Source organism: Cryptotermes secundus, unplaced genomic scaffold (genome assembly GCF_002891405.2).
Source record: "Cryptotermes secundus unplaced genomic scaffold, Csec_1.0 scaffold413, whole genome shotgun sequence".
Lineage (NCBI taxonomy): Eukaryota > Metazoa > Arthropoda > Insecta > Blattodea > Kalotermitidae > Cryptotermes > Cryptotermes secundus.
The window spans coordinates 76,903-101,790 of NW_019723309.1; the positions used below are offsets into that span (position 1 = coordinate 76,903).

The window sequence follows — 24,888 nt, forward strand, 5'->3', positions numbered from 1 at the left end:
TCATTGCGTAATAAAATGACGTCACAAGAATATGCCTTGAGGCCTTATTTCACGACAGTTCCCACCAAAATCTTGTATGCACTCTGTTTTGCTCCCATGCATGCTACATGTTCTGTCATTTCATACTCTTTGATTTGATCAGTCTAGTAGTATTTAGAAAGGGTTGAAAGTTATTAAACTTGTCATTATGCAGTTTTATCCAGCCTCCTTTGGGGCCATATATTCTCCATAGCACTCCATTCTCAAACACCCTCAGTCTGCAGTTTTTTTAAGATTAACATTAGTAGTTACTACATTGTGAATTTTTTACTGACTTTGCTATTGTACATAATTTTTATACTTATCCATTTCCATCGGTGTTTATTTGATGTTCTTTTAAAATAATTTATACTTTATTGTTATAGACTGATATATCTGGTTATTACCTTGCATAGGAGCCTTCATAGAATGTTGCTCTTCATTCTGTGGACTGCCTTAATGGGCCCTCTGGCCACTGTTCAAGCTAAGGGTTCCTGTTATGCTTATGAGAGAAATCCGTATGTGCTGTTCTCCACATATACTCCCTATGAATTTGTTCATGAGAATTCTGATGATCGAGTGGACATTCCAAGTAAGTACTCTTCTCCACATTGATAAAACAACTTTACGTTTGAAAAACTTGAAAGCTTTTTTTGTGCTTCTAGCATAGCTACTTCTCTCTTAATTTTACCTACACAGGATCTGTGGGAAATGTTTATTACTTAAATATTTTCTTGACATATTCTAAGGCATGATAATGAAATCCATCACCAGTCATAGTGGTCATGTTCCTGAATAACACTGTGATTGTCAAGATGAAGAACTTATGGAACAATAAGTGTTAAGAGATCTGTGGGTTTTCTTAACACTCATCCTACTTTGAATTGTTTGTTCCTTCATTAAACACGAAACTTGTGTGTCTACAAATTTACATGCACCGTAGACATAAAAACATACCACACGTGGATGCACTGCAATGGATATCTGGAAGCTAGGAAAACTGGAAGTGATGTCATTACACCTCTAGTTGCAGCAGATATGGATCTCATGGTTCACAAGTCATTGATATTTTCTGCTGTACACAAAGCACACAAGTTAAGAAAGGTATGCATAGTATAGGGGCACATTTTTTCCATTTTTCTCAGTTATCTTGAAAATTGTAAGACTTAGAAAAAAATACATTTGACATGAAATGCTTATTTCAGGTCTCTCTACANCCTCAATTATGGCACCATCTCTGATGTCCGCACATTACAAATCACTACAGCGCACACTAGGTTTTTTCAGTCTGTTTTCACTAGCCATTTCCCAGTAACGGATCTTAACAATGGAGAGTCTTCAACTGCACCAACCAAGTCTTCTCTTCACAGACTCCCTTACCACTGACTACTAACTCTGTTACAACTTGTCTCGATTATAACATCCTGGCACAGACCACATAGAAAACACTGTTGTTGTACTACAAGCATTTCTGTGGCACGTGTTTGTTTGCGAAAGCGTTACACAATAACAGCTCTGGTATGTGTGCATGTCTCGCAGTCATCTAGTATTGGATGTTTCACTGTTTGTTTCAAGGTTGCTATGGTCTACACACTACAATATTTTATGAACATCTGTTTATCCGTTCTTGAGTTGTTACATGTGAACAAACATACATGGAGTTGCTAATGGGAGCATTTTTACAATACTTTGTTGTGCACTTGGCAGAAACTATGGATATGAACCCAAATATCACAATTGAAAACCAATAGTTGGCAAGGGATATCTGTAGGTGTTATTTCTCTGAATTCCGTAAGAAGATCTAAAATGTGAGGAGCTTCATATCACCTCCTTATTCAGCTTCATCGCTTGATGCACATGGGCTGTTTTATAAGCACTTTAAAAGAGAGCTGTTTGCATTTCTTATAGAATGTCATCCTGTACAATTCTGGATTTTATCTCGCCATGGAACAAGGTACATTAAGGAAGATGGTATTAAAGAGATGTGGTCACTTCGTAGTTTGCGAGATGAGATCATAAGTAATCTTGACAAAAGACGTAAGTACTACTTGAAATTGTTGTACCAAGAGCAGATATAAGCCTACATCCTCAAAAAGTAAAAACCAAAAATTCAGAAGCTGTCACATACATAGGATCTGGATTGAATGTTCAGTACATGGTGATTTATTGTTGCTATGTCTAATAGTGATGTCTCTTTCATTTTCAAAAGAGGACAAACATGTTAACCAAATTTATGTACTTTTCAAATCCCATGAATCTAACCAGATTTATGATTTATATAATTTTGAGAAGAACATGGGACTATTCTTTTTCATTCTTATGCATGTGATACTTGAAGTAATGATTTGCATTTAGGATAAATTAATCAGTTCTACAATCTTATGTGCAATAGTTTATTGAAACTTATTAATAGCTAGTCACTTAAAAGTTTATTATGACATGTTTTGACCAAAAGTGGTCATCATCAGGTCTTAAAAGTTGTGGGTGAGGAAACTTCTGTCTTTCTGCATTGATGCTTATTTGATATATGGTTCTGAGTGTGTATTCTTTCTTGTTTGTAACAGGATGCTACAATATAATATTATTACTCTCAGAGCTACAACTACAAAAAGAATTGTTGTATTTGCTAGTCTTTTAGGTTTTATGCACTTTTTCTTGCATCATTTTTATGAAGTGAATTCCAGCTACTTAAATCAAATACAAAAGTAATTACTATGCTTATGGATCCAAAACCAAATAAATTAAACTAAATGAAAGTCAGCATTGAAATACGTGTTTTATATTTTGGACTTGTGTGACTGTGCAATCTGGATGGTGGATACCAACATTTTAGAAGAACATTCTGCCTCCATCGTCAACTCTGAGAATGAAAATTACATGTTCATCCAAAAGTTGGTACTCACCTGCCAGATTACATTGTATTATAACTAAAAAGACCACACAATGTGAATGTTCACCGTCATGAAAACATCAAATCTTATAGATGTGTTTTGTAGATTCACTTTTGATTGCATTGTAGATGATCATCCAGACCTTCCATACCTAAAACCCATCCCTGTGGTGATAATACAGTTGTTCCTGTTATAGCTCCTTGCAGTTGAATTGCATGATAAGATTCCTTGATGAATTTATTTCAAATTTCACTAAGTAGCTAAGTACATTTTGTTCCTTTCCTCATGACACTTGATGGAAACAGATTAGAAGAACGCTATGTAACAGTGTGAAGGGTGTGAGTTGGACTGATTTCAGTTGGGTCATGCGGTAGAAAGCTGAAGTGACAGGTGTGGCCAAGTGCCCTTGAGATTGGGAAAGGTTGAGTCACTTCTTTATCTTCATCCTAGGCCACGCCATAGCTCAAGCGGTTAGTCGCTGGCTTCGCACTGCGGCGGCCCGGGTTCGATCCCGGGTCCGGCCAAGTGAGATTTGTGGTGGACAAAGTGGGGCTGGGGCAGGTTTTCTCCGTGTACTTCAGTTTCCCCTGCCAATCTTCATTCCACCAATTGCTCCACAATCACCCTTACCTATCATCTGGGGCTGGTACAATAGGCCAGAAGTGGCCACAGTACAAGGGACTTAGTCCCACCCCACTAGCAATAAAAAAAATAATAATCTTCGTCCTCATAATTGTCCTCTGTATCACTATTATACACTGTATATAATTCTCCTATATTGTTTATGTACCATCTGTTTAGCATTTTTCAAACCATTTATTTTCCTTGGCTAGATGATAAAATGTGAAAACACTGTACAGTACCAGCCTGATTAGGGCAGAAATGTGTCATACCATTGCCAAGCAACAAGTGAGGGTCTTGACTGAAGGCAGCCTCTATCCCTGTATTATGATTGGGTGTTGTATATCCATGAGAAGCTGAAGATATATAGGAAACAGAATGGATTATAATTCCAACAAAATCGTTCTTCAATATCTTATAGTCCTCAACTAGTCAAAAAGTCGCTGCATTCTCTGGAACCCAGATTTCATTACTAAGAGTGGACTACAAACGTGAAAATATTGTGTTTATGAAAGATATTTCTAAGGAAAATATTCTGATGAAACTAACTGCAATATACTATATATATATATATATATGCATGTAGTGTTCATTTTAATGTTTGTAGTATTATAGCACATAAGTACTGTGTCAGTATCGTGTATACACATATATTATCTTGAGGCATGTGGTAGTGTAGTTTGTTGAGGAACTATGCTACAAGCCACAAGGTTGCTGATTGGATTCCTGATGAGGTCGTTGAATTTTTCAGTTGACCTAATCCTTCCAGCTGCACTGTGGCCCTGGAGTCAACTCAGCCTCTAACAGAAATAAGTACCACAAATCTTCCTGAGGGTACGGGCAGCCAGCATGCCAGCATGTAAGGCTGACAACCTCATTGCCCTCCACGAGCCAATTGCCTAGAAAATGTGGGAGCCTTGACCTCTTAAACCCTATGGGCCTCCACTGCCTGTTAACAGGGATAGCTTTACCTTTACCTTGTATTAGCATGTCATGGGCATTTAAATACATGTTGAAATTTCTTTGTTGCAAAGCTTCAGAGGGTAGACTATGCACCCAGGATGTGGAAAACCTCAAGAAGTGGACACCACAGGCTGTCTTAACCCTCCCAAATGATTTGACTCCTCAAGGTTATAGAGATGCCTACTATTTGGCACTACGCTACAAGTCCAGATTCCCAACACTACTTAATCGGTCATATAGACCTGACAAATTTCAGGTTAGTACTTTTAAAACAGTCAGGTTTCAAATAATGTAACATGCCCAGCTATGTCTATAGAATGTTACAAATTAAAACCCATTTGTTTTATCGTGATTATTATATTTACTATTATCTTAGCCATTGTTTGATTCTCATGAAGCTTGATAGGGGAAAACTGCCACAACCGTACCCTACTTTTGTGCCTTTGCATTCCTTACCATCAGTTAATGTAATATGATAGTCATTTGAACTTCTGATTTAGCAACATTGGTACTAAAGATTTTCTGATTGGTAATCTAAGAGAAAACTAATGAACAGAACATTCACCCCCTTCAAAGTAGCCTCTCTCTGATTGCACACAGTGATTCCTGTGGGCCTGCCTTTTGTTGAAGCATCTCTTGCCCTCTTATTTAGTGACAATATTCAGTTCCCTCATTTTGGCATTTCCAGAAGTCGAAAACTATAGGCATAAAATCTAATACAGTGGATGTGGAAGCAAAGAAATATTATGCCTGACCAAGAATCCCCTAACTAAGGCAGCATTATAGTGACCTGTGGGGCAAATTTTACTGGATTATAAACCATTGCATGGTCAGGTATATAACATATATAAAGCGGCCTCCATAGTCTAGAGGTAACGTTCCCACCTCATGCCTCGTGGTACGCGGGTTCAAATACCCGGCGGAGGTCATCGAATTTTTAAGGGCGGAAATATTCAGGGAACAAGTCCTCCGAGAGGGACTTTAAGCTGTGTGTCCCGNCTTCACACAGCCAATCACAGTAGAAGACTTCATGTGTACAGAATAGTATGTTAGGAACAAGTCTACATTAAGTTTTAGTGGGTCTGCTCATGTGAATTAGTGTGTGTTGTGGTATAGGAATAAAATGTACAGTATCTTGATATGAGATAAAGTATGATTACTTAAATTGTCATTGTCTGTTGAGAAAAATTTTCATTTCATGGTTATTCGTATTTATCTTGTTTTAAGAAGTACTGGATATGGTAGCTACATAGGGTATTCACAGAAATAATATTGCTAAGAGAATATTTTGGTTCAGGTTCAGTTCACAGATACACAGCGAACTACACTTACTGCCTTTGCATTTATTGATGGAATATTTGGCAGCACTGTTGATATAGAGTTACCTCAGCCTTTGTCTCCTGATCCAGTTCTTAAGGTAAGAATATGAAATATACTGATATTTATAAAAAAAAAAAGACTTCAGCAATAAAGTATACTGGCACATTTATGTAACAGTTACAAATATTGTTTCCTGATATTTATTTTTTAAATTGTAACTCAAACGAGAATTATTATTTTTCAGATCATAGAAGTAGGTATTTTATTGGTCACTGCAACACATTTATAAAGGTGACAATTCTAATTGCTCTCAGCTTAGAAATTAAGTACCTTAACTCTTCAAACTAGTAAAAGTCAAGTAAGTCATAGGACAAAGATGTATTATTCACCATGAATTACCGTATTTACGCATGGATAGGCCGCACATTTTTTGCCAAAAATTCAAGAGGAAAACTGGGGTGCGGCTTATATTCGAAATATTCGAAATCACACTTCATTTAAAAAAAAATATTCATAATTAGTAATACAGGGTGTAATACTCCTGAAATAATATTCCAAGAAAATTATTTTTTCTATAATTTCTGTCTGAAAATTGTGCTGCGGCCTATACACGCACGCGGCCTATACATGCAGAAATACGGTGTACTTTGTCCATATACTATTAGTATGTGAAAATTTTAGAATATACAAAACTATAATTTTGCCTGTGGTTCTGTATGGGTGTGAAACTTGGTCTCTGACAGTTAGGGAGGAACATAGAGTGAGGGTGTTGAGAAGAATATTTGGACCGAAGAGAGATGAAGTGACAGGAGGTTGGAGAAAACTGCATAATGAGGAGCTTCATAATTTGTATTCTTCTCCAAGTATAATTAGAATGATCAAGTAAAGGAGGATGAGGTGGGCAGGTCGTGTAGCACGAATGTGGGAGACGAGGAATGTGTATATGATATTGGTGGGAAAGCCAGAAGGAAAGAGACCACAGGGAAGACCATGGCGTAGGTGGGTTGACAATGTTAGAATGGATCTTAGAGAGACAGGATGGGATGGTATGGATTGGATAGATCAGGCTCAGGATAGGGACCAGTGGAGGGCTCTTGTGAACATGGTAATGAACCTTCGGATTCCATAAAATGCTGGGAAATTCTTGAGTAGCTGCAGAATTGACAGCTCCTCCAGACGGGCTCAGCTCCATGAGTAAGTAAGCAAGCATGTGAGATATATGATTTCGAATTCTGGAAAATTTGCTTAACACAGAAAATCCTCTGTACATATTAGTTAGATATTCTAATTTGTTGTTAAACAATATTCTATTGCTGCAATTATTGAATTATTGTTGCAGCCGTCAGACTATTGTACGGCATGGGATGAAGATGTCAATCATAACCCTGACTCAATGAAGGAGGCTAATGCATTTCTGTATGGCCCAGAGATGCAGTCAGTCTTACAGTCTGTCTCAAGGAGATTAGGAACTAATATTACTAATGGTATGTATGTGTTTTTTGGATCCATGAGAAATGAGAATATCGAGAGGAGGAGAAAACTGCAAACTAGAAATATCATTCCTTTTATTCTTCAAATGTTATTGATATTCTTATTCAGAATGAAGGTACAGATTCATTTGTCTGTTCCAAAACTGTCTCCTAAAGTTGAATTTTGTACATATGTATAACCACCATCTAAATGCAAAACACACATTTTCGTGTTTCATGCATCTTATTACAACACGTTTCAGCTTCATTTGGCCATACTCTCATAATCTGCACAGAAACAGAACAGACCAACTCAGCAAGGAGTTGATATCCACACACCACCACAACAGAACACCCACTCCTGACAACCAGATGCATTATTGCTGAATCAGTAATTTTATGAACTTTTCCAGATTTTTAATATTATAAAATTAAAAATAACAACCCATTCATAAGTTACATACTAAGATGACAGTACAACAGTTTTAGCAAGAGTGTATGCACCTGATGATTACTGAGTGAGGCCAAAACATGTTGTAATAAGATACATATCATCATCATCATCAGTAATCTGTCAGACGACAGGTCCACAGTCTATTCCAAAACAATTCCTCCACTTAATGCGATCTAGAGCTTTCTCCTTCAAATGACAGTATCCTCTTCTGTCCCCAAGGTCATCCAGCATTTTCTTACGTCTTCTTCCTCGTCTTCTTGTCACTTCTATCCGCCCCTCTATCTTTCCTTCAATAACTTCTTTTAGAAGGCTGTTTCTGCATAAAACATGACCAATTCAGTTTTCTTATTTCGTGTAGGATGTTCCTCTGCTCACTTACTCTAATTAACACTTCTTCATGAAAGACATAAATAAGTATTGCATTTAAGACGGTGGTTACACTTATTTACAAAAAAAATAACAATACTAGTGCAGCAGGATGAGGAAGTACAACGTTACTGTCTCCTAAATATTTCATTGATTCATGTGACAGTCTCAGTCCAGCACTCATGGAAACAAAGTTCTGGTTCAGCATCATACTAAGTTGAACGATCCTGACACTTTTAAGTTTTAAAATTAGAAGAAATGAAAAAGTTGAGGTTTCCATAGTGGTGTTTTTTCAAATTGTGATATTCTAGGTTATGAAACTGTGATGCCTTAAAAGTAAATAACGACATTTTGGAAGAGCATGCTGTCTCCATCTTCAAGGTTGAAATGTATAGGGTGAGGAAGAGGTTGGTTACATATACAGTTGCAGAGAAGATGGTCACTCAGACGCACAGGAGGGGGAGAGATCAAGACTTGTCCAGGTCAATAATGAGACGTTCTGGGGAGAGCTAATTGCCTTTCCCTGATACCACAAGGACCGCACAGAAAATGACATGTCGAGCAGTTCTTCTATTCTTGCATGTATTCATTGCCATGAAAACATGTTTACCAAAACATTGCCTAGCAATGACAGAGAGATACACGTATGGACACAGACTGATGGGAAGGACTTATGATGTATGTCACTGAAATAGGCTCAGGTGTCATGACATACATACCAAGTGTCATAAGAACTGGTTAAGGCATTCAGAAGTTGATGATGGAGGGATACACATGCAGAGAGACACACAGCAAAGTGATGTCAGAATAAGGAAAGTACATCAAAAACAGTGAAAAGTAAAATGGTTATTTTCAGGGTTAGAATGTAGGATTTGGCCTTTTAGAGTCTCTGTTGTGGTGAAGAAAAATGGCCGTTCTTATACTCACCATATTTACTGGTCTGAATCAGGCCGCATCTCCCATACCCTTCCTATGGATCTGAGTAACTCCTCCTTGGGGCCGCACCATAGCTCAAGCAGTTAGTCGCTGGCTTCCCACCACAGTGGCCCGAGTTTGATCTTGGGTCTGGTCAAGTGGGATTTGTGGTGGACAAAGTGGCACAGGGACAGGTTTTCTCTGAGTACTTCGGTTTCCCCTGCCAATCTTCATTCCACCAATTGCTCCACAATCACCATCACCTATCATCTGGGGCTGGTACAATAGGTCAGAAGTGGCCGCAGTACAAGGGACTTACTCCCACCGAACTAGCAACAAAAAAAAACTCTTTCTTGCAACATGGCTATGTATCCAAACCGATTTCACGCCCTTGACACTTCAGTCTTGAAGATGGGCATATCATCATCACCTAAATTGTCAGTTTCACATAAGAGACTACATGATGTCAGAACCCAGAAGACCACAAACTGAAATGGTCTTTGTGTTATGTCATGTAAAGCTGTCTTTGTACTTGTGCACTGCACCAAAAATGCATGTGTCTGAGTTGATATAAAGCTTCACATATTTGTAATCTCAGCACAAGGTGGAGGTGAGTGATCAGCTTAATGATCTGGCTATTTTATCCCTTGGAAAATAACCCCATTATCTATTGGAGAGGAGGCACATGAACTCCAGAGCTTATCTGAATTTGATGGTCAAGAGGTAACTCACTTCCCCTGCCAATGTCAATACTGAAGCCTTGTCATCCATCTGGTGATTTGTAATGTTTTAAAATAACTGAACTTCAGTCACACTGTGTCTGATGTTTGAAAAATCCTAATCTAATCTAATATTGAATTCAGTTTAACAGTTCTGAAATTGAAACAAAATAAATTGGACCTAGTAAATCTTATGTTCCAGAAATGGCATTTCTTATAATATGTTAAAATAATTTTTATTTTATGATGTATGCAAGCCTTAATCACACATCATACCAGTAACATGTGAATACAAAACACGTGATGACACAGCATTTTCTTGCCTTTTAGAAAATTTGGATAATATATATACTACTTGTCGATTTGAAAAGGCATGGCATGTGGATAGTGTCTCACCATGGTGTGCTGCGTTTACTAAGGATGAGCTTAAAGTGAGTCTTACCATTCTTACTTTACTAAAATTTTCACATTTAGCAAAATGTCTGCCATTTGATTCTTTTGGGGATAATATTTGCCCAGTTTCCAGTAATCAAACATCCTTGCACATTCAAATATATGTGTATGTTTGCAAAACCTTTAAATATCATAATTACTTTATAAGATGTTAGTTTTGGTCATGGAATTTCTTGTAAAAAGAAACTGATTTTACAGCACCTGTGTGTGTGTGCGTGCGTGCGTCCGTGCGTGCGTGCATGTGTACCCTCAAATGTGATGAAACAGTGTCAGCCATAATAATGCATCATCTTGAAGTATAACAGTGAAATTGTTAATAAATTATTAGGATAACAGGAACACACATGATATATTACATAACATTATTGTCTTTATCTTGTAAGCACTGGAATTATGCTGAGCACTGTTTGAAAATCATTTAATGAATGTCATAGATCTTGGAGTACAAAGAAGACCTGGAATCTTACTATAAACGTGGCTTTGGTAATGAAATGAACAAACATGTTGGCTGTCCTCTAGCAAAAGATCTCCTGGATCGTTTCAGGTATGGGTTTTGCATCATTGTTGTGGTTTTTCTTTGAATATTTCTCATCTTCTGCATTTCATTATTTAAAATTATAAGAATTACAACATTCTGGAAGGTGGCTATGTCTCCATTTTCAGGTATAATATAGAAGAAATGCAGAAGGAGGTAATTGCTCTGTATGGACCATCAAATAAAGCTAGTCTCTCTATACTTCCTTCTTTTTTTCCTTCTGCATTGTGTCAGTACTCAAATAATGCTAATTTAAATATGTTTTTGGTTCAGTTCAAAAGTCATGGTCTGTAGTCAGTAGGAATTAAATGTCTGTTAACTAACAGAAGAAAATTTCAATTGACATTAAGTAATTCCTTTGTCATACTGCTTTGTTGGTGAAATTGTAAACCTTCATACTTAGTAACAGTTTGTTAATTATACATATATGCAATTGTAATATTCACTGCGTAATAATTACATGGAACTTTTTTATGTTGAATTATGTGTATTCTTTTTCTTCTGTTTCATCTACTTTGACATGCTTGTGTTTGTATGTACACTGATTTATTCCACATCCTACATAACCAGGATCCATGGAATGCATACAAATCTATGTTGATCTATCTGCCTAGATGTGTCTTAGACAAAATTTATATAAGTCTGGCACAATGAGTTAGAATTTTAAATACATCTTCATTTAACTTGATATGAATAGCTTGCCATTTTGTAATCCTACCATGTCATTCTTGACTCCTTATCAATATGGTGTCCATGCAAACAAGTGAGGTGGAGGCTATCCACATCATTCAATGATCAGCACCTCAGAGATTTCGGTGTAGGAACCCAAAGTTCTGTGTGTTGATAGACTTCTATAAACTTGCAACTCTTAGTAGAATAATTTCTTTAAAAAAAATGGAAAAATCATAAAATGCATCATGTCAGCTCTGATTTTAGTACTAGCTGACTGAAAAGCTGTAAAAGAAGAATAAGTGAAGTGAAATATCTATGCTTTCATTTCTTCAGTAAGGTTATTTCTGAAAATTCAATAATCGAGCAGTATAAATTCACAAATCATCTGTTGATATAAATGTGTCTCCATTATAAATTAGTTTCTAACTAATTTGTTTTCAGAACATTTAATGTCCTCCCAGACATTTGGGCATGAAGATGAGGCTATGCTGAAGACTGAACCCATAAACAGTCTGCCCCTCAAAATATACTTTGAATAACAGCTGTGATGAACTTTGTTGTAGCAAACTGGAGAATGGTGAAACTCAGCCTTCTGGAGTGTTTTACTTCAGTCATGACACAGATATTCAGCTGTTTTTCACCTCTCTTGGAGTTGGAAAAGATAGAATAAATATCACTCACTCCAACTATGCAACTATGGCACGTCGAAACTGGAGAACATCCCTGCTTACACCTTTTGCAAGCAACTTTGCAGCCATTTTTTTCAAGTAAGCATTGGAGTATCTTATGTTGGTGAAGAATAAATTGTGTAACTGTTAGATCATGATTTTCTAGGTTGTGACACAATATAATTTTATGAGTTGTTACTGACTTTTCAGACTCTTCTACCTAGAAGATGGTGGCAGCAGTTTTATAAATTATCACTGCTGTGAAGACCTGAAATCTGAAACCCCATAACTCTTTCTGTATAATACAAATATTAAACCACACTCCATGCATTTTTGTCGTATTCTAACAAATGGGTTAGCTTAAGCAGTAATGATTCCAGATTATAATCGTATGTGGGACATGTCCAGTTCAGATCTTGCATGGAGCATCAACTACTCTGCTGAGGTTTTCATACTTTTCCTCCAGATGTATGAGAGGTAAATGCATGATGGTGCCCTGGTTTAGGCAACTGCTTCTTTCCACTTCTTATTTTCCTACTGAGTCATTGCTCTGCAGAAGAGTGTTTTCAAAAACTACAGTCATAAACTACTACATACTGCATAAGAAGCTTTCATTTGATTATGGTATTAGGGACTATTAACCAAAGCAGACTCTATGACAAAGAAACCCTATTATAGTGTCTCATTTGCTATGGGCTTTGGTGGGGGGTGTATTGTTGTATTTCATGTGTGAAGATTTTTATCTCAGAAAATTTTAAATTTCTGAGTCCTGAGCCAGAATAGAATAGTCAGTATAGTGACTGTCTATGGGCTGGACGACCAAGGGGTTGGAGTTTGAGTCCTGGTAGGGCCAAAAATGTTGTTCTCCACGTTGCCCAGACCGGTTCTGGAGCCCACCCAGCATCCTATCCAATTGATACCAGGGGCTCTTTCCCAGGAGGTAAAGCAGCAGAGGCATGAAGCTGACCACTCACCTCCAGCTAGTACCATTATCAAGAAATGTGGATCTGTACATCCACTCCCCCATACATCTTCATGGCATAGTGTTTAATTAGTTAAGCACAGGGCCAACTTTACTTTACTTTATGCCATATTTTCTTTCATAGTATTTCATGTTCTCATTAAAGTAGTATTGGGAGCAACAGCCTTGGCTGCATTTTTACTGCATACAAGTTGCCACAGCTGTTTGTATGGAAAATATTTTTTTTTCAACTGGCAATGGATGTTCAATTCAGACCTATTTATTAATGAATATTTGAAGATGTTCCAATACAAATATTTTTAATGAATGAAACAGATGACTGGAAATAAATGTTTTTGTGAAGTCACTGTAGGAGAGTTATGGGTCTTACTATAAAAAAAGGTTCTGATCCATACAGTTAAACAATTTTGCATTTGAAGAATTCTGTCTTCTGGGATGTAACACTGTGTAGTCTGCTAAAAGCCAACTGACGTTTTGGAAGAACATATTGCCTCTATCTTCAGGGTCTAAGAATAAGCTGAGCAAGAAACCAGAGTGAATTATGTAGCACCTGAATGGAGGAAACATATTTCTCTAAAATATCTGACTTTAAACACACTACATAGCATTACATCCTGGAGAATAAAACTCTTCAAAACCACTGAGGTGAGAGTTTAAAATCCTACAATTTTATGTTTCCTTTATGCTGACCTTCAACTGAAAGAATTAACATTATACAGGATAGTTTCAGTTTCTTCTCAGAATACTGACTGATTGAAATATCATGTGTATACAGGGTGTCCCAGGAGGAATGTGCCAAACTTCGGGAGGGTGTTCCTTATGTTAAAGTATGCCGATATAACCCAAAACACCTATGTCCAAAGTTGAACGGTTACGGAGATAATGGCCAGAGAAGTGTCAAACTTTGACCGGGGTTACACACTTGTTGATTACAAAATACATATTAAAACTGGCAGGAATATGTGGATTCTGTAATGTTAATAATGTACGTAACATCAAACTAACTTGTGAGTGACGGAAAGCCATAAAAGTGAAGTACAAAATACTCGCTCGCCATGTCATAATTGTCCTTAGGTTTCCAAGCAGTATACATAACACATGACTGGCGAGCGATGACGTAACGTGCTGACTGCGCGTTCTGGTATGAGCCAACTACATAAGCACGGCTAGGGAGTATCATCGCACTCAAGGACAAACATAGATAAGGGCTCTCAGCTGAGAGGTACAGCGAGGTACAGTGCTTGGACCTGCCAGAAGACCACACTTTTCTTGGGCCATTATCTCCGTAACCGTTCAACTTTGGACATAGGTGTTTTGGGTTATATCGGCATACTTTAACATAAGGAACACCCTCCCGAAGTTTGGCACATTCCTCCTGGGACACCCTGTATACATATACACACACATATATATATCCAAGTTTTTTCTGACAGGTAAAGAAAATGTTATTTGCTTACAGATGTGACAGAGGTGAACCATTTAGAGTTCAATTCCGCCTCCAGGAAAAGTTATTAAGACTTAAAGGATGTCCACATAATAGATGGGGTCTGTGTGACTGGTCTGTTATTAAGAAGAAGTATGGCTACATTTCTGATACGTGTGACCTTAGTTTCTGTTTTAAGGAAATGACAGAATGATTCCAGATGTTCATTGCATCACACCTGAATCTGGTGAGTTGAGTGAAATCTTCTACTTCATTACTATTTGAATCCTATGTACCAAATAAAACAGACCTCATTAATAAAGGCTGTTCTCAGAATGAAAATATTATTGTTGCTTTTTTTTTCTAATCCTTTCTTCAAACAGCAAATTATCATATTTCTTAAAGCTCATGACTTTGTATTTCATCAGTAAACTGTATTTAATATCTTTACCTTTCTTGTTCTTGGAGCGAGCTGCATCTGCTTCCCTAGACACCTATAACAAGCTTACCTTGGTAATAAGATGTGATGTTCTTTTGAAAGTAGGAACAAAATCTGAATGACAGTCTGTTTCCTTTGACGTGTCTGTCTGCTGTTTCTCTCTCTGCATGAAATAACTCCATTTTGGACTAATATATTTAAAGAAATGTATCACGGGTCCTTACTGAAATTTGTCATTAAAATATGTTTTGCATAAAACTGAATAGAATATACAGTACTTCAACTTTACATAAAGGCTTAAACACATTTTTATATATATACATAGGTAAATCAATAAGTAAGTTACAAATGGATATAGAACTTAAACAAATAAGATCACTGATTTGAAAAATGCTTTCATTTCTCAACATAACCTCCTGTACACTGAGGCATTTGTCCCATCGTTTCACAAGCCCCTGAAAACCAGCAGCATAAAATTCTTTGGGCTGCTGTCGGAACCAGGTGGTAACTTCCCTTTCTACACCTTTCTACAGCATCACTTTCCTGGAGAATGGTGTAACCTTAAACTTTTTTTAGCAGGCGACGCAGGATGTTTCCACTGCATTGACACATGCTTTGTCTCGATCTGGTAATGATGAACCCAAGACTCATCACCTGCAACAATTTGGGCTAGCATATCATGTCCTTCATCATGGTAGCGATTGAGATGCTGTAATGCCAGACCCATTCTTTGAATTTTGTGTTGTGGGGTCAGCATGCGTGGCACCCATCATGCACAGACTTTGTGAATGCCATGTGAACACGCCTGGTTCCGACAGCAGCCCAAAGAATTTTATGCTGCTGGTTTTCAGGGGCTTGTGAAACAATGGGACAAATGCCTCAGTGTACAGGAGGTTATGTTGAGAAATGAAAGCATTTTTCAAATCAGTGATCTTATTTGTTTAAGTTCTATATCCATTTGTAACTTACTTATTGATTTACCCTCATACTTGTAATATTAAAAAATTATGTATACATGTGCAAAGCACAGACAACTTGAAATCTGTTGATACAGAGAGTATCCTATATTTCATTTTCAGTAATTTCAGTGGCATGTTTTAAATTTGAAAACCTTATATACACATATTGTGATGTTTTGAACATGTTACATTGACACCAGGTGTCATATGTTTTTTTTTTTAAATTCGCTTAGTGGGGAGTGGTGTCCAACTGGGTCCACTCAGCACAGCGGCCACTGACTGGCCTATTGTAGCCTGGCCCAGGTGATTATGATGATGGAGAATTTGGTGGAATGAAGATTGGCAGGGGAAACCGAAGTACTCGGAGAAAACCCACCCAGCGCCACTTTGTCCACCACAAATCCCACTTGACCAGACGGGGATTGAACCTGGGCCATCGCGGTGGGAACCCAGCAACTAACCACTTGAGCTATGGCGTGGCCTGCTAGGTGTCATATGTTAGTGACGAGACAAAAGGTTTGTATTAGCTGTTGAATTTGTTTGATGCTTGTTACAGCAATAAAATAGTTACAGCACTTTCACAGTTTTTACACTCTACAGATTACAACACATTCCAAGTCTTCCCATTCTGCTATGTCCTGACACACTTGTTGCTTGGTTGTGGCTTCTAACAATGGAGATCCTTTGTGCTCCTTGTTTTACATATTCAAGTGAACATGAATTGTTGTCAGGAATGATAATTATGTTGTTTTAAGGAACTGAAAATAGCTTACTTAAAAAGGAAGTGCTTTGGAACTAAGTAGATGACATTTACCCATACGTATGTCCATTTCCAGGCCAGGTAATGACCTTTTATCTCCAGTCTATAAACTGTGACATTAATCAGTAATTTCCCTTTAATTGTTCCAGGTTAGTCGAAACAGCTTTTATATCAGCACTATCACAGTTATGCTCAAAGTATTTTAACTCTTTGCCATATCTAATATAAAATGTGTGGTGTAGGATATGTGACTTAAATCCTTCTTACTTTAATGCCAATCTGACCTTCATGTGAGTCGTGTTTCCTTAGTAATCATGTTCTGATGATCTGATGATTAAGTCATGGTCATCTAAGATAAAGTAATATTGATCAGATCTCTCTTTGTAATTGAATTTGTTTCCTAACTACTGTTCTCCCCATTATTCTGAAAATCTGGGAAGATCTGAGCCCTCAAATAACAAAGAAGAGGAAAGAGGCAGTAGATTCAACATTAGTATCATCTGCCTTATAGTTCATGAAAGGATGCTTTCCTTTAATAGATAATTATGTAGTATTCTGTCTCCTTCTGCTACAAATCTACATAAATTTGAATGTTTTAACACTGTATTTTAATATAGTTGTTGTTGTTGTTGTTGTTATTGGAGAGGGTGGGTTTCCCCATGCACTTAGACCAGTATTGGTCCATTGTGTGTCCCCCTGTGATATTCTACCAGTCTCTATACCCTACTGGTACTGGTGCGTACCATCAGTCCCGACTCAGCCAGAGAGTTCGGCCTCTACTGGCTCAGCGGTATCTCGATGCTTCCCCCATCTACCAGAGGCGTTAGAGACTATTGTTGGGTGGGAGATGTCCTGAATTTGGCTCAGAGGTCCCCTTGAGACACGAGGTTCTTTTACGTGCCGTAAAGCTACGACATAGGACCCACGGCTTAAAGTCCCTCCCAGAGGACTTGTTCCATGAATTTTTCCGCCCTTAAATATTCCACGACCTCCACCGGGTTTGAACCCGCGTACCTTGAGTCACGAGGTGGGAACGTTACCCCTAGACTACGGAGGCCGCTTTTTAATATAGTTAGTATAGGAGATGTGAAAAGTTATATTAATTCAAGTTATATTGTAGTTACTTTTAAATTATGTCTGTTAATCAAGATATTATCTTTTTACCTCATATTATAGTATATGTTAATTAATTCGTTATGTAACTTATGTGACTTTGTGTATGTATTTGATATGACTTTTTCCACATCCTGGGTCTGTTACCTGTATGGATATTTATAGAAAATAAAGGATATGTATGTATGTATAGTTGTAGAACATCATGTGAACTCCCAGATGAACATAGAAAGGATTAAGAGACACTGGCTGAGGAACTGGGCCATCAGAAGTGTGGACAGTCATCTTTACACCCAAACATATGTCAGCTGACACATATTCCAATATTAAATGACAGTGTGGTCTACCCCCACCCCTTCCCTAGCACAAACTTCCTACATTTGAAACACTAATATCTCTGCTTAGGAACAAGCAGACTAGAATTCAAAACAGAAAATAATGGCTTTATTTACATACAAAATTGTTGATTTATACAGTTTTTTACATTGATTATGCTTTTCATAATTCACTACACTACACTTGCGCTAAATTATAAATGGAAAAAAAAAAATTAGTGAGGTGATCAGTATAAAATTAATGGACGAGACTGAAGCTCTGAGCATACAGACACGAAGATTTATTCTGTACCTTACTAAAGACAAACATTGCGTTACAGGGAGAACTGTTTCAGATATGCAGTGTGTTGTCAGTTTTATTCTTTTGAGTAATTCTAATATCAAAACCTACAAAAGTTAAGAAGGTATTTATGAGATTTGAAGATAAAATAAATATTATACTTTCAGGAAAGAAACAGTGTATGGATGTTTGAATGTTGTGAAGGTAACAGATGTCAAGTGATACACAAGAAAAATATTTTTTCAGTAAGCATTAATTCTATGATTTTTGGTTAGATAATTATTCTACTATTACATGATATACAGCAGTAAAAATTAACATTAATCAATGCTGTCACATTTTGAAATAAAAATACTGTATGGGTAACTGAAACATCAAAGGTCAGAAGTCTTATATAATTCTGTCTCTTATTTGTGGTTGCTTTCTCATAACCTTTTTTCTCTTTTTTCCACATGACAGGATTATGAAGGTTTACAATTATGAGATAAAGCTTCTGACTATACAGTAGGTAAAAGGGTAAAGTTGTACTGATGTTTAATTAAGCACCATAGCATGGAGATGTATGGGGGAGTGGAGTACAGCCCTACACATTCTTAACCTCTGCACTAGAAAGAGGTGAGTGGTCAACTTCACGCCCCGATCTCTTTAATTCCAGGGAAAGAGCACCCAGTACCCACTAAATAGGGGGCTGGGTGAGCCCTAGAGCTAGTCTGAGAGAAAAAACTTCTGCCTCTGCTAAAAATTTATTCCAAAGTCCTCAGATGTCCAGCCCATAGCCTAGTCTCTACACCAACTGAGCTACAGTAGGACATACAAATAGAAATTACTGTATTAATAATACTGCTAACCAATAACATTACATACTTTTATCTTATAAAACTTCAGCTTCATAAGTGACTGGTTTCTGCACATCAATTCTACATTGTGCTGAGTAATTATCTTACCTTCAGTAGCACATCTTATATGCATTGACATACTTCAAACAAACACAGATGCAGTTTTTGGAGCATTTTCATGCTAATGAAGATGAGCTTGCAGTCTCCACAACAATAAGGAATTTCTTGAATACATTGATAACTAACTAGTAACTAGTTATGTCTGCACCGATTATTTAATTCTTCAGTAACATCAATCCTTTGTGATATTACACATTGTATCCTGTCTCTTGTACTATTTGTACAATTCTATATTAAAAGAGATGGCTCAGTATGACAACTGGTGCCATCAGAAAGTGGATAGTCACTTGTTAGAATTATGATACAAGGTCTATTATGCACAGAGTTTCTCTGTAGTTTTACATTCAAACTTAAAAAAGTTTGTGGCAATAATAATACATGGACGGATATCCCATTAAATTTTACAGTCACAAAAATATATTACACAAATTTAGGTATAAACACAGAAAAACACTGCACAAAATTGAACGCCCTGAGTCCAGGTTTCATTACATGCTCAGTCTGTGAACTTTGTATTCACAAATCTGAATATTCTTGGATAATATCTGGAAATAGTATTGATTAATTATGATAGTTATTAACATAGTCATATTCTTTGAACACCACTGAAACAGAAAATGGGAACCTAGAGAAACTATTATTGATGTGTTAAGTTCTACTATATTATGCATGGTGTCACCAAGTGTCATAGTTTTATATTTACCAAGACCTACATTTTCATGATGTGTTTCTTATTCATAACATCCATTTTCTATAAACACACCATAATTTCATTTTTATGAAAATGTTCACAGACACAAAGAGACAAAACCACTGGTTTTGTGGATTTTAAAAGTAATGTTAAAAAAATGTGTTTCATTGAAGACTTTTCAGTACACTGTACTTTCCCACATGAAACAGGTTTACTCTTATCACACTCTAGCCTGGTGCTTGAAGCAACAGGAAAAATTATATGTCTCTCCAGGTGGCATTACTGAAAGAGGTACAAAGGAGAATAAGGACCCAAATTTTATATGAAGGTTTGCTTGAAGAATATGACAGCTACAACAGCAGCAGTTGTAAGCGATGAGAGGGCAAGGTTTTGTTGAGTTCCACTGTGATGCTTATGACAGAAATCCAGGTTACAGTCATGGGCAATGTTAGCAAATTTATCCCTGATGTATGACCAACTGCACAACCCCACATTACAGCCCTCATAAGGAACAATATGTTCCCCAAGGTAGAATATTATACGGTGCTCCTCCCCTTCATCACATCTGAAATAAAATTGCGAACATTATATTTGTTTCTTCAGTATTCCACAGTATCAGGTTATTACAACGAATGGAACAGAGGATTTTCCATACAATAGAGGATGCTGATGAATTACATTTTAAAAATTTGTATTATGAAAATGAATCAAGCCATATGAGTGCAGTTTCCATCATGGGTGTGCCCATGCGCCAGAAGGAGTGACAATGGAGAGAGCACAGGGACTAGTTAACAGTTGCTCCAAGAATGGCAGCCAGTCGATAGAAGACTTCCTCTCTCTGTTCATGTGCATGTTCATAGTCAGTAATAGAAAAACAACTACAAGGATTCAAATGGTGGCTGCACCATAACTCAAGCAGTTAGGTGACCCGGGTTGGAGCCTGGGTCTGGTTATGTGGGATTTGTGGTGGACAAATTGGCATTGGAGCATGTTCATTCCACCAATTGCTCCGCAGTCACCATTAATATTGTCTGGAGCTGGTACAATAGACCGGTAGTAGCTGCAGTACCAGGTGGGCTCAGAGTCACCCCACTAAGAATAATAATAAAAAAATAAGTGTTCAAATGACATTCCGGACATCCTATGGTGAAACCCCTAAAAGGTAAAGTTGTCCCTGTGCTCAATGAATGTAAGCACTACACCATGAAGGCATATGGGAGAGTGGATGTATAGATTCACATTCTCTTGACCTTGGCATTAGCTGGAGGTGAGTGGTCAGCTTCATGACCCAGCCGCTTTATCACCAGGGAAAGAGTCCCTGGTACTCCTTTTCAAAAAGCATTTTGTGACGAGTGGAACAGTGACCTTCACAGGGTCACTCAGTTTAGGTGCATGCACACTTGGCATGAAAGAGGATAAAAAAAACTTTCAGTTTCTTTCATATGATGAAAACTGCACTCCTGTAGCTTTACTGATTTTCATAATAATTTTTTAAAATGTGATTCCTTCCTCAGACATCCTGTATTTATATGTATGTGCATGGCTGTATTTGGGAGAAAGGAAATGTAGGAGAGTTCACTAAAAATCAGTGCACAAAGACTTAATTTAAAACTAATTCTGCATTCAACTAACTTTATTTGTTAACTTTTGTAGGGTTTTTAAGTTTTACAATATAGTTTTTAATACACATCTTATACTTACATTAGTGTTATTCTTCTAGGAAAGATGAAAGGTGAAACATTGTAACTTAATGTGAAATCTGTGGTCTATACACTAACATAAATTTTATGTTAAACGGTTTTAATTTTACTGACCAGTAAAAAATTATAGAATGCTACAAATATAGTACAGTTTTAACTTAAAATATGCCATCTAAATCATGCTTCACAGAACATAAAATCTTAACTTTATTAAATAAATTACAGAGGTGTTCAAAATTCCTTTTAGATGTGTAGTATAAATTTTTCCAGATTTCTGAAACATATCTCAATGAGAACTACTTTTAGTATTTTTCTTCCTTTCCCCCCCCCCTCCAGAAATCAATATAAAGAGGCTTACAGGACCCTGCACTAATTTGGCAGAAACACAAGTTATTAAGAAATAGTGGTTTTATTCAGTGGAAGCATTTATGGTTTCTGGTGATTACTTGTTGGTGTCACTTACCTGAACAATACAGCTGCTAAATTGGAGGCAAAAGGCCCAATCTTGGATGTTCTCCATTTTCGATTTTTCATGGTGTTGTAGTTAGTGTGAGTCAGATGGTCCTGATCCTTAGCAATGCCAAGTTGAGCCAGAGTCATATGTAATGCTGCTGAATGGGTAAAATAAAAGATTCCAGCAGGCTGAATCCTGTCTTGATGGTTATGATTCTCCATTCGACTGTAAAAAGATGATTTCACGTTACCATCACCTTCTTGTCATGGCTTCATATGCACTCACCAAATCACTATGGACAAGTCAACAGAATGAAGCAACTACATTTTAGCCCTTATCTAACTGTATAGATGTGTGTGATTTACTGCATGTTCAGACAATTTAAGCAGTACAGTAAACCCTCATTATAACAGACCCAGATATAAGGAACAAAATGTGGCTGTGTACCATATGTTGAGGCACTAAGATGGTTTTGTGGTTAGAAAAGTATTTAAAATAAAAAATATCCCCAATATAAAAACCTGTAATCACATTGTATGCGTCCATGTTTATTGCATGTATTGGCCATGTATGGTGTACTTCTGTGAATAACCCTTCACTTTGTTATAGCAGCAGTATGTATTTGACAGCAGTAATATTGATTCTAAATTTAATTGCTTTCTNTGGCAAAAATGGACAACCTGTCCACCTTGTTAGTCTGTTATAATGAGGGTTTACTGTATTCTGTGAGGTCCTGCTCTATGTTGTCATTAATTCTACTTGGGGTTCACATCATTTCATTTCATCAGTAATCTGTCATATGACAGGCCACTCAAAATGAGAAGAGGCTGTCCCAATGAACATTTTATAATTCAGTTGACCACAGCCTAAAGGCCACAGGCTAAAGGTCAAAATTGAACAACATATAACACAAAAGTTCATTTTGCTTGCATATATATAGTCATTATATTGAAAGTATGAGAAAACATTTGATAACATAAAATATTCATCTCATTAGCAGCTACAAATTTGTATAAAATATTTTTTTCAATATATGCAATATTTAATTAAACATACCTAAAACTGTATCTACATGTAGTATATATATATTGTTGGATCCTAATCTCAAACAGATAAGTTTTCATAAGAATTATAAAGTTCACCATAATAGAGTACTTACAGTCATGCTGAAGATAACAGATGCAATCACATTTCTGTGAAATGCACCCAAAAGAATGCTAAAATGAAATGCTTGTCTATATAGACCGAGTTCAACATCATGAAACTTAAGCTGTCACCTGAAGCGATTGATGAGGTCCTTCACAGTGGGACATCCTAGTTTCACATTGATTTCATTACCATATCCAGAACGGTAATAGTATTCAAGATCCTCCCTATACTCCATAAGCTGCAACATTTATTTGAATAATTAAAATATTTTAAGAGACTCAATACAAGTTTTCAAAATGTTTAAAATGGTTAAATACACAAAAGCCACTGTTACAAAATTAGACTTTCTACTTTTAACTTATGCCTTATTACAGGCCAAGTAGGGTAACTTAAGTAAAAGGTAAAATTTTCTACCAAATCAGTTGAAAATAGCCAGAAAACCAAGTTGCTTTCTTTTATTCATTTCAGAGTCTTATGGCTCCAAAAATTTACATTCAGTATTTATGAACCTCTATCATGACTGCAACAACAAATGCATGTCATGCAAAATGAATAAACCAAATGTATGTTGGAGAGTCAGTAAATAGGTAACAAATGGATATAAAAAGTAAAACATGCGATATTCAAACCTGGGAAAAACATTATTTCTCAACATATCCTCCACCAACACTGATACACTTGTCCCATTACTCTACCAGGACATCGAAATCCACAGAATTTAAGCCTTATGACTGTTATCTCAGTCACTTCCACAACCCATTTCAACCTCATCATCATCAGTGAAATGTCTGGCACGTTTCTCAACCCAGTTGTGAACCGCTTTACATAACAGACTCTTCCCATCGTAGACAAGAAACATTTCTTTATTAATATCCTGAGTCCTTTTGGCCACAGAAAAACGCAAAACAGAATACTGCTGTTTGGTAGTCCATTCCTCAAACACATTCGCCATTTTGACTACTGAAACTAACCTCTGAACATGCACATGTGTATCTGCTACCTACAGCCCATCACAAGGCTGCTACCTACACAAACAGAATAAATTCAGACAAATGTTTTGAGTGGGATGCGAACCCATGTTCAAGAGAGGGAAGACAGTTCATGCTTTAGACCTCACAGCCACTGTGACTGGCCTGATGAAATACTAGCAACCATAAAATCCGGTTTTTGTCTGTCACATAAAGTTTGGTTCCAATGACTCATGCTTTTTTCAGAATGATTTAGTTAATAAAGGAATCGAGTCAATTTTTTCTCAATGTTTCAAGTGTTTCTGGCTTGGCTACCTATCAAGTACTTGTGCTGAAATTATGTTACAGTTTTTTCACAGTCAGCAGTATTTTATATACACTATGCTTATGGGAAGATAAACGTTTTGGGGGATGGTAACACTTACTTGAAGTTCTTCTTTAGAGAAGACAGCACACCATGGTGATACATTCCTTATATTCCATGCCTTGTCAAAGCGGCACATATCATACATCTCATCCAGTTGTACTAAAAGACAGAGTTTCATTCTTAACAATGGGTATGTAGAGTCAGTACAAGACCTGGAATTTCTTTCTTTTATTTCTGATAAACAAGAT

At 36.9% G+C, this 24,888-nt stretch overlaps 2 protein-coding genes across 5 annotated transcripts in view; one reads left to right on the forward strand and one right to left on the reverse strand.

The window, feature by feature from the left end:
* The first annotated feature begins 383 nt into the window (after positions 1-383).
* On the forward strand, positions 384-17,235 carry LOC111861779 (multiple inositol polyphosphate phosphatase 1). 3 transcript variants are annotated; one of them, XM_023846623.2, is made up of 10 exons: positions 384-610; positions 1,927-2,055; positions 4,565-4,749; positions 5,791-5,910; positions 7,153-7,297; positions 10,067-10,167; positions 10,624-10,733; positions 11,960-12,163; positions 14,506-14,716; positions 16,777-17,235. In XM_023846623.2, the coding sequence occupies exons 1-9, from the start codon at positions 448-450 to the stop codon at positions 14,681-14,683; spliced, it is 1,335 nt and encodes a 444-aa protein (XP_023702391.1). In that variant the 5' UTR covers positions 384-447; the 3' UTR covers positions 14,684-14,716; positions 16,777-17,235. The 3 variants fall into 3 exon arrangements, with proteins under 3 accessions (XP_023702391.1, XP_023702390.1, XP_023702392.1); XM_023846622.2 differs by lacking the exon at positions 16,777-17,235 and having other exon boundaries at positions 14,506-14,816; XM_023846624.2 differs by lacking the exon at positions 16,777-17,235 and having other exon boundaries at positions 4,571-4,749; positions 14,506-14,816.
* Positions 17,236-19,876: 2,641 nt separating this feature from the next.
* The window catches only part of LOC111861778 (multiple inositol polyphosphate phosphatase 1), a 53,966-nt gene continuing 48,954 nt past the window's right edge, over positions 19,877-24,888 (reverse strand). For both annotated transcript variants that reach the window (XM_023846619.2, XM_023846621.2), the window contains exons 7-10: positions 24,699-24,799; positions 23,434-23,543; positions 22,166-22,381; positions 19,877-20,567 (exon numbers count right to left, since the gene is read on the reverse strand). In XM_023846619.2, coding sequence (XP_023702387.1) covers positions 20,321-20,567; positions 22,166-22,381; positions 23,434-23,543; positions 24,699-24,799 — 674 coding nt within the window. In that variant the 3' untranslated portion in view covers positions 19,877-20,320. The remainder of the gene's footprint in view (positions 20,568-22,165; positions 22,382-23,433; positions 23,544-24,698; positions 24,800-24,888) is intronic.

Bases quoted from the DNA above. Each gene is read 5' to 3' on its own strand.
- LOC111861779 (XM_023846623.2), top strand. From the start codon at position 448: ATGTTGCTCTTCATTCTGTGGACTGCCTTAATGGGCCCTCTGGCCACT. The intron at 4,750-5,790 runs GTTAGTACTTTT...ATTTTGGTTCAG, and splicing joins ATAGACCTGACAAATTTCAG to GTTCAGTTCACAGATACACA. The intron at 7,298-10,066 runs GTATGTATGTGT...CTTGCCTTTTAG, and splicing joins AGGAACTAATATTACTAATG to AAAATTTGGATAATATATAT.